The 15,381-nt window shown below is 45.2% G+C and overlaps 1 protein-coding gene across 1 annotated transcript in view; it reads left to right on the top strand.

The window, feature by feature from the left end:
• EIF4E2 (eukaryotic translation initiation factor 4E family member 2) overlaps positions 1-15,381 on the top strand; it is a 64,098-nt gene that overhangs the window by 35,565 nt on the left and 13,152 nt on the right. Inside the window, exon 6 of the mRNA XM_086944539.1 lies at positions 6,687-6,823. Within this exon, the coding sequence (XP_086800665.1) occupies positions 6,687-6,823 (137 nt within the window). The remainder of the gene's footprint in view (positions 1-6,686; positions 6,824-15,381) is intronic.

Raw genomic sequence — 15,381 nt, 5'->3', positions numbered from 1 at the left:
TTCTCACCCTCTGGTCTTAATTTATATCGATTTTGTTATAACAAATTGGCCATTCCAGGATGTTCCTTGCTCTCTCCCTGTCATTTACAGAAGGTAAGCCACTGCCACTTTTGTAATTGGTTGGCTGAACCTTTGGAACCTTCTAAATGGCTGATGCCCCTTCAAAAACACTTGGACTTTTCAAACCTTGCCAATCCTGATGGTGCTGGGAAGATTTATCATGATAACCCACTCAAGAATTGCCTACTGTGCCTTCACAGTTCATGTTGCTTGTCAAAGTAATCCAACATTTGTTATTCCAGGAAGAAGACCCTTAATGATCGACATGCCCGGAACCTGCACGTTCTTACAGAGATGTGATCTAAGTTGGAATAATCTAAAAGTTCACCTCTTGCCAAGGCTGAAAAGTGCAAACTTGATTTGGTCAGAACCTCGTAACATGAGACTTTTACTAACACCCTCTGTGCCTTCCGCTAATGTGCAGACTTCTGGTAAAACTAACCTCAGAAAAGGCCCAAAAATCCAGGATCATGGGTACTTTGTCAGCATCTCCTCAGCCTTCTTCCTCAAAAATGCCTTCAAAATTACAGACTCTTCATCGGCAATTAAACAGCCTTCACTGGACATTAAGCATACCTTGTCGACAATAAAGGTAACTTCATAATAGGTACCACAGGCAACGACTCAAACTTTCTTATTGACTTATCGGAGTAGACCTTGTCAGCGACTACCACGTCGATGACCTCATTCACAACCATGTCTTCAGTGGTTCCCCAGTTGACCGCACCAATGCAGACAGGTGTTTTTGTTGACAACTGGATTTAAAATTGTGCCTCAAAGTCCTTTAGTACCTACCTTGACTCTGATCTAAATCATCTGACCCTAGTGTTTACATAAGTGTTGTCTCTGCAGTCCCTTGAGAAACTTCTAACCTGTCAGGAAATTGAAGGTGTCGGTGAGACCAAGAGGCATCAGTCCAGAAATCAGAGCGGGCTCAAGATGGGATTGGCCATCATGATTAGGCATTTGAACCTATAGAGCTATATCTAATACTCAGTGATTCAAATGATCTTGTTTATGCGCAGTTATTGCAATACAGCTATCAACCTGGGTCTTCGCAACCTCTGCTGGTTCATGTTTAAACAGACTTCTTGGACTCCCAGAAGCATATCAATCAGAACTTATGCAACTGCAACCATCGCCTGGTTACAATATGCAATGCACTGCCCCATACCTCTTGCCGCCTCAAGCAGTTTCACAACACACAAAGTCCCTGCCAAGCATTTCACTGCCACAACAGTTTTTGTCCTTGGCACCACCGTCGCTGCTTTCAGACAATACACCAAAGCATGTACCTGTAGGACTGCTATTGGACGAGCCTTGGGAAAACATTTTCACCTACTTCCTGAAAAGAGAAAGCATATCCTGCATATCTCAGCACTGAATGAGAAGTTGAGTCAAGGTGACAACAGTAATGACTATGATCGGGCGAGTGTCTGTGATGCTGATGCGGACTCTGAGTTTGATCGTTATGTGATGGGTGACGTTCGAGCAGAGCTGCAGCCACGAAACTCGCCTCCTGATGGCTTTGCTGTTTTCATAACCCTGTTGATAGGGTTTCTCAAAAATTCGAATTGCAGATCTTCACAAGCAAAACACTGCTGACAGATTTGATTTTAAGGACAAGTCTGGGCATTGCATCAAAGCTGCCTCTCGCACTTGATCATCTGTGGGATGAAGGTCTAGCCTGTATGAGGAATCTAACAGGCAGCAAAACCCCAGTTGCTAGACTTAACAGGAAGTACAAGGCTATGGATTCTGCACCAACTTGTTAACATAATTCGGCCAAAACAGAATCTAAATTTGACTGTCATCCAGAAGCAATTTTACCATCCCTCCTCCTTCATATTTTGGGCAAAATAGTGGGAGCTTTGCCATCCCAAATTTAAAAGATGTCCAAAAGTGGTACCATTCTAGCATTCTGTGACAAACATTTGGCATATCATTTCCAGCTTGTTTCTAAATGATTGCAGGGAACAGGCTACACAATTGCTCCTTGATGGTGAGACCATCTTATCTGTTTCAGGTGATGTTTATTTGGCCCCTCTAACTATGGTTTCAGGAAGATGGCAATGGGAACAGTTTTGATCATTGCTGGCTAAGAAGCGCACCCATCTGCCTTAAAAATAATCTAATGTGTCTTTTGATAGCCATCAGCTCTTGGGAAAAATTGTTTTGAAGCCCTGAAAGATAGCATTCTCTAGATTCCAGTCCATAGAAATTGTCTTCAACGAGCACCGGTAGACAATAAGATTGTTTTCAAATCTTGTATTTCCAGTGATATGACCACTGTAGGCCTTGCTTTTATATTAAAAACAGAGCTTTGGACTATACCATTTCCCGCTGAAAGGCAATATTTCTCTCCATGTGTTCCCATACCTGGCGTGTCACGCAGTTTTGTGCTTACTTTCCCTTCATGGTAAAGAACAGTAGTTGTTTCAGCACCCAGGCTAATGTGCTGCATAGATAAATATATATAAGGTCCCAAAGGTGAGACCGATTACATTGCAAATGCTTGTTAAAAGATGTTTGCACCATAGTTGAGCAGTGTTATCAAGTGGTATCTTCGTCCTGTATTAGGACGATATATACAGATTCTGCCATGGTAGGTGCTATTTCCCCTTTCTGGAGCGCAGATTTATAATGCGCGGATTAAAGCACTGTTTGTACCCATGAAAATGTTTTATAAAAGGCTGCTTGGAAGCAAGGGATGTTGATACTCGAAGGGCCCTTAATTACCTTGATTCACAGCATGAACCAACATGGGAGTGTAACATTTTGTAGATACTCAAATTGAGCATCCAAAGAGAGATCGTCTGAGAATAGCTCTCAATACTAATTCCTATTTGTAAAGCGCAAACATATCACTCCCTTAAGGGTTTTAAGGCACTGGGGGTCATCAGGGAGATTAAGTGAGCGATTGCCCAAAGTCGCATGATGCTAAGCTGAGCTGCTGCCGGCGCCGGTAATCGAACTGTGAGCCCAGCACCAGAGTGAGCCGCTCTGGCTGCTGCTCCACACCTCTCCCCTATTGTTAGAAAAGCAAAATCTTATCGCTATCTATGTAGCCCTGGGGTCACAGTTTTGACATAATTCTTAGTTTGCACCCTACTAAATGTGTAGGCCAACAGTTGGCTGGCCTTTTTTCCCTCAGTGTAGTGCTGTTTTTAGTCTCTGTTTTTATTAAACTCTCCATATTTGGTATATGTGGTGGAAATCTGGCCCTTAAGGTGCCGCTTTTGCTTTGGTGTGCAAATGGAGCGGTTTCCTCATGCATCCTGCCACAGACCTTTCTGTGTTCTAGAACGGTGTTGCATTTTCTCCCTATTCCACTGTCTTGGTACTTTCTAATGCTTTACACGTGTTCCTCTGATAAAGCCGGACTGCTCAGAGCCACAGCTACCCAGGGTTGAGCGTAGGGTTTTTAAATGAACCTGACTGGACCTTATACTGATTTGTGCCTTTATTAAACAGTGAGGTCACACAACCATACCATAAATAAACCCCTTTCCTCAAGTGTAACTACTATAGAAACATATGGTGAGTAGGTCTTGCATATGCCACTAAGTACCTCTGATCACGGTTCTTGCTCTGTTTGAAATCGGGCCGCGTCTCCAGTTTTGGTAAACGAGCAATAGTGGACTCAATGTGGGAAGCGCTCCTTTCTGCTTTAGGCCCATCTTTGATTATAATGAACATCTCCTAGTAAAAGGCTAAATATGCCTTGCAGCTATTTGGAAATCATAGGAACTTGTTACACCCTGTGTGTGAAGAATCTATTTCGAGGTTGAATAAATGCCCCTTACGATAGACTGATGCGTTGTTAATACCACTGATTTCAATCGTGCCTGAGTGTAAATGTTTTTATCTCCTGTGAGCTAAATAGTGTTTTTGAATTTATTTATTTATAGAATACTTTATTTTGGTTACCATGAACCATATAAGCGTACATACATTATTACAGCAAAATATGTCTAAAAAATAAATAAGTAAATAAATAAGATTGCACATGCTCAAGTCGGTTTCATTTTTTTCCCCTATCTGTGTAACTGTAAAAACTCAACAAGTACACATTTAATTCCTCCAAATAGTCAATTGATACAAAATTGACTGAAAGGCGGCGTACAAGTAATTAGTTGTCTGGGATTAAAACCTCAATCAGATTTAAAAACATTGTAAATGTGCAAATATATAATTCAAAAAGTATTATTGTACAAATTTAGTGTGCAACATATTTCAAGGTGCTATCTCCTTTAGAATTTGGCCTTCGCCTATGCCAAACAACTCACATAAATTTACTGACAGCAAAAACAATAGCCGGGGTCGGGTCACTTCTTAAAATTCTATGGCCCACTAGATATCTTCACAAGCCCAAGTACAGATATATTGGACGAATCAATTTACGACAAAACCCTAAATATGCTGATCTAAAAAACATTATGTGCGTCTCAGTCACTATGTCCAAAGTACAAGCAAGACAAATGCTTGTTGCCAGGTCCTTCTTCCCTATATCAGTGAAGGATCTCAATGGACGAATACTTAGGCGAATGCGAGCATACAAGCTTTTTGCTAGAGGAAGAGATATAAGATCTAAAAATGGTTCAAAACAAAGGACCAATTTGAAATCAAGATACATGTTAGTCAATGATCCATTTGATCGATTTCTTATGTAACCTTCATGTATGTGTGCCCAATAGCATGTTTTCAAATTGACAATATCTGCTCGAGAAATAGCATTTGGCGCATCCCATGACCTGTGTTTCTGTAGGTTCTTCAAACCAGCACAGTGTGTGATCCCATTACATCTGATGTCCCTGTGTCAGAGGTCCTTGCTTCATTTTGTGCTGGTGTCTTATGGATTTCTGTTTCCATCCTACCTACCCACCTCTCAGGCATTGAATCATGAGGGCAATGTCCAAGACCACTGTTTGCATTAGTCATGGAATATGTGAAATAAACACCCCCAATACATAGGTAAAAGTGATAAACAATTTGGGTATAGTCCAGAATCACCACTAAGGATTCCGGGTGATTGCTGGCAATCCCCCTTGGAGTTCCAATCGCACTCTTCCTTACGCAGTGGTGCCTCCTGTTCAAATGTCCCTTTCTCTCTTTCCTTCTGGGTACCGCTTCTTGACCCATCCAAGAATCTAAGCGCATTGGTATTCACTTTATTCTCATATTGCAATTCCTGTTATTTATTTTCTCGTTTATTCTGTATAGTTGCATTTAAAGAGCTCGCTAGACGATAGAGACAGCTTATTCAACAGTGGTGTTGCTGCACTTACATTACAGCCAGTGCTCTGCTCCTTTATCATATATATTTAAGGCTGCTCTGGGCTTATGTGATTTTGGCCAACTTTGGTTTCTGTCATCTTTAGCTCCAGCAAACCAAAAAATCTGAAATTGGTTTGAGGGTAAAGTTCAGGTTGACTCCTCCTGTGGACTGGGAGGCAAACAGGCGGAAGGGGATGGACGGATTGCATGATGGAGGTTGATGTGCGTATAACAAATTGTCTGTTTTACCAAAAACAGTGACCTTCCAGCCTGTTGATGGGGAATATATTTAAAAATGTGGGTACATGTAAGATGCAGATATTGAGAGCATAATCATTTCTTCCGAACCTCAACAAGAAGGAAGGGTAGGATTTAGGCACAGTCATTGAATCAAGCTTTCACCGAGCTCAATCACCAAAAACGTTGTCAGTCTTGCTTCGCGTCTTCCATTGATTATTTAGGAGCGTAAACTACATGTATACATGCATTGTCCTATCCTCTGCTGGCCTGCACCGACCTTTACCTTTTGCCTCTTAAACTGAGAAGCGGCCAGTCGCATTTATAGTATGTACAGTCATTAACTCCTAGTGCTGTAGTGACTTGGGGCTAGATGTAGTAACATTAGGAATACCACAGTTTGGAAATTGGTATCCCTAATTGATAAAACTCTCTTGAGTTTCATTAGCAGTTCCTAGTGGGTCGCAAATAGACCTACCTCATGAATATTAATGAGGTAGGTCACAACTTGCGATCCATTAGGAATCGCTGCCATCATAGGGATTTTGCCCTGCTGAAGTTTGCAGACCACCATGACTGGGATTGCTTTAATAAAGGCAGGTCCTTTTCCTTAAAGAAAAACGGGATACTTTTAAATAGAAAAAATGAAACTTTGCAGTTTCACGTTTTTAAGGGTAGGTAGTGGTCCGTGGGCCCACTGCTTGCTTTTAAAATATATATTTATTTACGTTCTCAACGGGGAAGAGGGCCCTTGGCAACATGTTATCGAATCCCAATTTGTGATTGATACTTACCAAAATGCTTTTTTCTGGTCGCATACGGCCCGATTCTACGAATTGGGCCGTTAGCAACCAGAAAAATGTTTGATACATCTAGCCCCTAGTTCCCGCTTCGGTGCACTAGTATCATTAAGTCGGTTTAACTAAATTGTAGGAAAGCCGGCACCAGTCTGGTGCTTTTCCCAGAAAATGTGTGTATGTTCCTAGAACCTATCTAAAGATAAGTGAATACAATGCAGGCTTTTAATGCTCACTAGCACAACATATATCTATTAATTTACTTTAACGCTTAAAACTGAAACGTGATTTCTGTGTCACGCCGGTGTGTCGTAGGAGGACATTCTCTCCATCTGGAACAAAACTGCCAGTGACCAAGCGACAACCGCCAGAATCCGCGACACTCTGCGTCGAGTGCTGAACCTGCCTCCAAACACCATCATGGAGTACAAGACGCACACCGACAGCATCAAGTAGGTACATTCTGGAATATGAATCTTGGATACGGTAAAAAAAAACTCTGGGTTTAGAGGCGTTCTAGGACTCTCAGCCGCCCATCAGCTAACTCCTGTGGCATCTTTTGCATGCTGCAGAGGAAACAAATGTGCATTTGCATAGGAGCTCCTATTGCTGCTGCAAAGACTGCCGGCCTCTCCAGGATGTGTTTATAATTAGGGCTTCTGGTTTTATGGTATTTATTTTATTTACATTTCCACCTGTATTTATCCATGTTTTTTTGCTCATTTTATCTGTATTTATCCTTATTTATTTTGTGCTTGAAACCACAATGAGTATATTTTCATTTTTATTTGACCGACACATTTTTACTCCTGTTCGAATGTCCAGTGCTTTTTAAACCATTTACAGTACAATACAGTCACTGGAGTCAATTGCATTGTAGCACAGCTGTGCTGCTGCAGTTTAACCTTCAGTAGGAAATCTTTTTTCCTTTTTACCTCCCCTGCATGTCAGTCTGCACGTCAGTCTGCACAGCTATTGACCTAGCACGCATGACTGACAGCAGTGAGAATCGGCCAGAAGAAAAAATATTTTTCTTATTTTTCTATATTTAAAAATAAATACATACCGGGAAATGTATTTTTTTCCTGTCCGTATTAACCTGTAAAAACACTGGTGGGAGCCCTACTTACAATCGAGTGTTTGGTGCTGCTTTTCAGGACTAATCCAGGGAATGTTTGCGAATTCCAAAAAGTAGGAAAAATTACTCCCGACAGCAGCGCAGATCTCAGTCCTTACTTTTCGTATATTTTCTGGGTGAATCAGCCCAATATTTTTAACACTGTAACTTGGTCTTAAACCCTGTCTCGCTGTGATGTGAAATACCAAGTTTTATTTATAGCCCTTCTTCTCTCCTGATCAGCATGTATGCCATGCCAGCGCTGCATTATTATTGGGACATTTGTAGAGCGCTGCGTTACGCACACCGGCGTGTCCACGCGCTAAAAGAGGAAGAGGCAGCGAGCAGGGATCACAAAGACAGAGCAGACAATTATTTTGTGTAGAGGAATGTTTTCAGTCTCGCTCGGAACCTGGCTTCCTCCGGCTCCAAGCGCAGGTCCACTGGAAGTTTGTTCCAGTTATTGGCCGCTAAGCATCTGAAGGACCTGCCTCCCATGCGGGCTTTCTTAACTCTGGGGATCTTGAGGAGACCGCCCCCTGCGGATCGAAGCGCACATGTTGGTTGATACACTTCGATCAATTTATTCAGAGGGTCGGGTGCCCTGCCATTCAAAATTCGATGACAGGTGCAGAGGGCTTTATACTCCACTCTTCTCCTCACGGGGAGCCAGTGTAGCTTCTGAAGGGCCGCCTTAGAAGGCGCCCTTTTGGGCAGCCTGAGAATCGAATGAGCTGCCGCATTCTGCAGCACTTGCAGGCGTGCCATGCTTTTCTCCGGAGCCCCCAGGTACAGCAGGTTCCCATAGTCCAACCTAGCTGTCACCAGGGCATGAACCAGGGTTTGACGGGCACTGATCGGGAGTGGGTCGAGGACCTTTCTCAACTTCTTCAAAATCCCGAAGCAGACTCCTACCACCCGATTGATCTGGGGGCCAAAAGTAAGATCCACATCAAACCACACCCCCAGATTGCGTGCCTCTTGACAGGGGGTCGGGGTTGGTCCAAGACAGGGTGGCCACCATGCCGACGACCAGGCAGACTGGGCTTTCCCCACCACCAGCACCTCTGTCTTGCTGCCATTAAGCTTCAAACAGTTGATAGCCATCCACTCGGCAAGATCTTTCATGCACGAGCGGAAGCCATCGGCAGCAAGACAGGGCGCGTGCGATAGGGAGATCACCAGCTGCGTATCATCGGCATACGAGACCAATTGTAGACCATGACTCTCTACAATCGAGGCAACCGGCGCGACATACATATTAAAAAGGGTCGGGCTCAATGACGAACCCTGCGGCACGCCTTGGCCCAGGGGAACCCCCTTTGAATAGCAGTCTCCCTGCCTAACTCGAAAGCTTCTCCCCATGAGGAAGTCCTGGATCCATCTCAGCGCGGTGCCAGAGATGCCACCTCTGTTCAGACACTGTAGCAAGATGTTATGAGCTACAGTGTCGAACGCCGCGCTGAGGTCCAACAAGATCAGAGCCATAGTTTGGCCTGCATCCACCCCCTCCCTCAGATGTTCCGTAGCCATAAGGAGGGCAGACTCGGTGGAATGGCGTGGCCTGAAGCCAAACTGTGTCGCGTGGAGCAATCCCGTCTCTTCCACGTGCTTCATGATTTGGGTATTAACCACCTTTTCTGCCACTTTGGACAGAAACGGCAGGAGGGAGATGGGCCTCAAATTCTCTAATACCTCGAAGCCTAGGTGGGGTTTCTTCCGGAGCGGGAGCACCACCGCCTGTTTCCACCCCTCAGGCAGCTTCCCGGAACTGAAGGAGATATCCAGGACGTGCCTCATATAAGGTTCCAAAACTTCAAGGCTTTCCGCCAGGCGTTTGGGAGACACTGGGTCCCACGGGGACCCTGATTTAACAGAGCGACACACCACTACTAAATCCTCAGATGGAGGGGTGTGGAAGATAGTAAGGTGCCCTGCCGACTCCGTGTCCACAAATGCTGCTTCGAAGTCAATCCCTGTTGTCGGATTGGGGAAAGTCGAGTAGATCTTCTCGACTTTAGTTGAAAAATATTCGGCAATACGGTTGCATGACTCCGTAGAGGAACTCTCCGGCTCAGTAGGTGAATTTACCGTGGTCAAGGACTTGTAAATACCGAAGAGTTCTTTAGCCGAATTCTTCGACCCCAGGATTTGTCCAGCATAGTAGGCTGCCTTAGACTTTTTGATCAGCCTATGGTGCAGGCGCCTTTTTTCCAAGAACAGTTCTCTGGCCTGATTGTCATACGACACCCTCCAGGCTCTTTCAGCTCGCCTGCAATCTGCCTTTGTTAACCTCAGCTCACCACTATACCATGGGGCAGAGCGTTCTTTCCGAGCACCTGTGGAAGTGCGGCAGAGAGGGGCTGTCTGGTCAAGCGCTTCAGTAATGCGCTGATTCAGGTTTAAGACCGCTGTTTCTATGTCTTCGCCACCAGGCTGGCCACCCTTACTTAAAGCTTGGTTGAAATCCTTCAACGAGAATTTGGCCCACTTCCTCCTGAAATAGTTAGGGGGTGCCTGACTGACTTTGTTGGATTTTAAGCTCTGTATGGAAAATGCCACCAGAAAGTGGTCTGTCCAAGGGATAGGCTCTATACGGGACACCTCCACACCTCCCCAGTTAGCATAAACCGGGTCCAGAAGGTGTCCCTGGCGGTGCGTGGGGTCCGATAGCTTCAATTCGAGTTGAAGAGCTAGCATGTCCCGGCAGAAGTCCTTAGCCCCTGTATCCTCAGGGCAGTTTAAATGAATGTTCAGGTCTCCTAAAAGGAGAAATTTATCCCTACGTAGGGTAGCCTCCATAAGGCTTTCTAGCAGGCTCTCTCTGAACTTAGTGCAGGCCCCTGGCGGCCGATATATCAGACAGCCTTTGATCGTCGTGCCCCCGTTGATTTGGATCGTGAAGACTCCCGCCTCACTCTCCACAATAATCGTGCGCTCTAGACAACAGCCCAAAGTTTTCCTAAAAATAATAGCAATCCCCCCTCCCATCCCCTCAGGCCTATCCTGCCTAACCCAAGAATAGTTCTCCGGCGTGGCCTCGATAATATCCGAGTCGGAAAACTGGTCTAACCAAGTTTCCGTAAGAAACATTAGGTCAAACTTTTTATCTAGGATCATCTCATAGACGTCGAGTCTATGTTTACGTAGTGATCTTACATTAAGGAGGCCACAAGAAAGTACTTGCTCCGTAGTGTCCCGCAGCAGAGTAGTAAAACAGTAGCCGCAGTGAGGACATTCCCTATCGTCACTCGTCATGCCATGCATACATATGGATGTAGTGCGAGGACGGAAGCCAAGGAGTTGCTCCTTAGACCAGCGGATCTTACGACCAGGGGTTGTCGCCCTAGCCCGCTGTCGGCCGCGGACGGGCGCAGACGGGCTCGACTTTGGCGACACTTCGGCGCGCCTTCGTCGCGCCCGCTGCGCTCGTCCGCTGTGCTCCCGGTATGACATCCTCCTTTTAAAGCCCTCAGCCCGTCTGTCTCACCGCGACTAGACCGCTAACCGGTCACTCGCAGGCGGAAACGGAAGTGACTGTCTCTCACCTCCACGCCCTCCGCTCAACGGTGCTAGCCACCCTGTCGGACCGAGGCGTGGAGGAGGGAAGACAAGACAGGCACCCCAATGCGTCTGGTGAGTCAGGGAGTCCGGGGGGGATTCTAGAAGCCTAAGCCCGCTAAGGGTTTGGCTTTAGCGGAAACACCGCTAAAAGTGCTTCCGTTTTCCGAGCAGAAATAAAGTTTTAAAAATGAGGTATGCTGTGCAGCACAGTCTGTAAAAACACTACGTGAGCACAATTAAAAACACATTACACATTAACAGCGCGCAAAGCAGCTGTGAGCCCTGCCACTGCTCACTCACGGCATGTGACGTGTTAATTACATCCATTTGTTCCCAGGCAACACAAAGAGCAGTGGGGTTATAGGTTTACAGGCAAAGAAGCATGCTTCTTGTGTGCACTGCAACCCCAAGACCTTTTTGCTTTTCCATTCCTTGTTATTCTGTATTTAGTAACATCTGTTAAAAGGAAGTGTGACAACCATGTAATGACGGCTGAAATCAGGAAGCTTATGCCTATTCACACCAATCCAACCTGGAGCCATGGCCACTGGAATTATGTGGCATTGGAGGACCAATGTAAGCCACATATGTGACTAAATTATGTGGCAAGGAAAACCACATTTCTGTGGCAGTTACACAGCACCTCTTTCCATTAAAAACCACTCTGTAGAATGGTGTAGTATATTTTGTATTTTGTTATGTAGCTGTTTAGCTCAGACCGGGGAATCCCAATCCAGTACAGATTTTTAACAAAGCCTCATACATGTTTTTACCATCAATTTAAAGGGAACATAACTTTTATTATCAATGACTGTATGGAAACTCAAGGCACAGTTCTGATGCTAGTGGAACTACGTTGTACACCCCTAAATTAAGTGTTTGAGGTTTCCAGATACAATATCTTAGAAATTGATGCACCATGTTTGTGATTTTCTGAACGTCATGTTTAGATTACTGCAGTTCCAGAACAATGCCTGTGGGGTGAACATACATTCAATTATTTACGTTTTTTCCTGTGTTGCAGACAGAGGCCCTTCCCCTGGGCCATCTAAGATTAAAGTTTGCACTCTAGGCATTGTTGTTACCGCTTCAAAGGTTAATTAATGCAGTCAGTATCCAAAGGTGACCAGTTAACTGTGATGAAATGTGTGGCATTGATTTGAGCCCCATGCGCTGCAATGCGTGGCTGTCAATAGTGCAGCAGGTGCAGTACCAGGCCCGAAGGTCTGACCGGCCTTCTTCATTCCAGGTACGTCTTTTTTCAATACAGAGCCAGAGGATATGGGTCCCATTTTACATGCTCTCATTCGGGCCTATGCGGTCTTGCTACACCACCGACTATGCAGAAAAGGCATCCTGAATGCAACTTTCAAGTGTGCATCTTTGTGATTCATGTAGTGTAACAGTAACCCTGATTCCCTCCTCTGTGACTCTGGGTAACGTGATTGTGCTTTTGCACTGCAAGTCGCTGAAGTAGTGGCATAAGGTTTCTCCTTTGTTGAAGCTGTGCTTTGTTTCATACTGACGCACTTTCCCCAGTGCCAGGAAGTCTCAGTGGGTTGGAGTGCAGGTTGAAACAGCAAGAACACACCGGGAACCCGTTATTAGCGTACCCACACTCTTCGCGTTAGTATACGGAAGTGTCTGAAATTATGCGCGCCAGGACCCTCGCGGTTGGGCAGACTCTAAACAGGAATTACGTTGTCAGCTTGGTGGTGCTAATGTGTGGTTATGAAAGTTATGACATAATGCATGCGGTGTGTGATTGTATGCTGAGGAAAAGACGTCTGTTACAGAGCTCCATGTGTGGCGTGTTCATTTGCATGCTCCTGGGGTGGATGAAGACACTATAACTGGCAACAAGTAAGGGGATACATGCCCCGAAGAAACAAGGTTGCTCTCCCTGAGAGTTTGCAAAGGTACAGCACACTGTTTATGCGTGCCTCGCGCACCCCAAATCGATCCAAAGCAGCCGGCAATTGGCATGTGTGGAGTCAAACCCCCTCCGGCCCATACACAGCCATCGAAGAAGTTGAAGGCCTGCAAAGGAGCACATTCCAAAAACCCGCTGGTAAGGCTGAAGGAAGAGACTGCGCTGCATCGTAACACAAAGCCATCATCTACGCAAAGCAAAAATCGAAGGCTTTGACGGCCAGCAACGGGAACTTACTTACCGGCACAAGCAAGTGAAGTGCTATAGAACCTCAAAATCTGAAGAGACTACCAGATCCAAACCACTGGGGTGTTATGTGGAGAGGTTGCTGGTCATATTTTGGCAAAGAACTCTGCATGAACAGCTCATCCTGTCAATGGTGGTGGAAGAAGGCTCAAAGTATGATGTGGCTGCATTCCTGAAGCCACCACTAATGTTTGACACAGCGAAAAAATAGAACATCTGTGCCAAGTGGAATGCATGGATCAAAACATTTGATGAATTCATAGATGCGCTAGAAGAAGAACACAAGAAGAAAATCATTAAATATTTGAAAAACATTGCCGGTGATGGAGTACAATAAATGCTAAAGAAAATCTCTTAAATTGATGCATCATCATTGTTAGAACTGGGATTTCTGGTTGGCTGTCCAAGCCGGGACCACCCATCTATTCAGGGTAATCTAGATACACACTAAGAGATTCCCTGTGCTCATCCTCTGGTAGCTTGGCATAGAGCAGTCAGGCCTATGTAAGGAGGCAATGTGTAAAGTGTTGGTGCAAAAGACACATAAATGATGATCTTTGTGCAACAAGTATTTGTGCTACACACACAGTAACACAATAAAAACACCACAAAACTACTCCACACGGGTAGAATATAGATTATTAATTTTCAAAATGAAATCAAAATCTAGTGCATAGAAGCAAATAGCTCTAAGGTGTTACTTGAGGTCGTGCAGACCCGGGGCAAATCCAAAGTTCAGGCTGACCGCAATGGCGGGCAGGCTGACTACAGGACTAACACCGGGCCCGCTGAAAAAGTATGTTGATTGGAGCATTGTCCATGTCGAAGATTCAATGCGTCGGTTCCACGCATGCGATGAAGGCTTCATCGACAAAGGCCTTAACGAAGCAGGCACTGCGTCATCGTAGAGCCGTGCTGTCCATCATTGTGCCATGCAGTCTGTCGAAGCGATGTTGTCGATCAGCATCGAAGGCAATGCGGAGGTTCCATTCAACACAAACTCGTCACTGCATCAATTTCGAAGGTTCCGAACAGCAGAAATCACCTTTCAAGGGCCCAGAACTGGATTGGCACCACTTGGTAGGACAGGACTCACAGATGGCAGAGTCTAGGTGCTTTTGCGGGGGGAAGGAAATCTTGTTGGCTCTGAGAATTCAGAACAGGTAGTAAGTCAGCAAGCCCTTGGAGTTCCTCTGGGTTCAAGTGAGATGGGTGCAGTCCTTGTCCACAGCAGGACAGAGATCAGCAGGCAGCAGGGTAGCATGGCAAAGCAGAAATACAATTCTTCCAGAGCAGCAGTCAAACAGAGTTGCAATCCTCATAGCACAGCAGTCTTTACTCCTGGCAGAGTTCTTAACGGGTCCAGTGGCGTACTGTCTTGATAGGGTCAGAGGCCCAGTACTTATACCCAGTTGTGCCTTTGAAGTGGCGGTGACTTCAAAGTAAGCATTTGAAGTGCACAGGTCCCCCCCTCCATCCCATGCCTGGCTCCAGACCATCAGTAGGGGTTATTCAGTCCTTTGTGTGGGAAACAGGACACTGCCTGTTCAGGTGTAAGTGTCAGTGCACCCTCTATCTTCCTGCCCAGGAAGAGCTATCAGAATGCAGATGATTACAGATGAGTTCTCTGTCCTACCCACCCTTCCTGTGTTTGTGGCTGTCTAGAGAGAATGCACAAAGTGCAGCTGTCACCTACCTCAGACATTATTGAAGACAGGCTTCAAGGCACACAGAGCAGTAAGACCAGCAAAATGCCCACTTTCTAAAAGTGGCATTTTTAAAATATTAGTTTTAAATCCAACTTTCCCATTAAAGAGGATTTATTATTGCCATTCCAAAGACATAAAACATGATGCACCTACTTCTTTCTGGACAGGAAGTATAGCTTTAAAGTGTTTAAGGGAATTCCCAATGCTAGTCTAAGAGGAGTAGGCCTCACAGTAGTGACAAACTAATGTAGCTGTTTGTCACTACCAGGACATGTAAAACTTATAAGTGCATGTCCTACCTTTATAGTTACATAGCACCCTGCCTATGGGCTATCTAGGGACTACCCTAGGGGTGACTTATGTGTAATAAAAGGGGAGTTTAAGGCTTGGCAAGTGGTTTTAAATGCTAAGTTGAAGTGGCAGTAAACTGCAAACAAAGGC

This window comes from Lissotriton vulgaris, chromosome 11, assembly GCF_964263255.1.
Source record: "Lissotriton vulgaris chromosome 11, aLisVul1.2, whole genome shotgun sequence".
NCBI lineage: Eukaryota > Metazoa > Chordata > Amphibia > Caudata > Salamandridae > Lissotriton > Lissotriton vulgaris.
The sequence above is the reverse complement of the archived record's forward strand: the minus strand, read 5'-3'. Positions and strand labels throughout refer to the sequence as shown.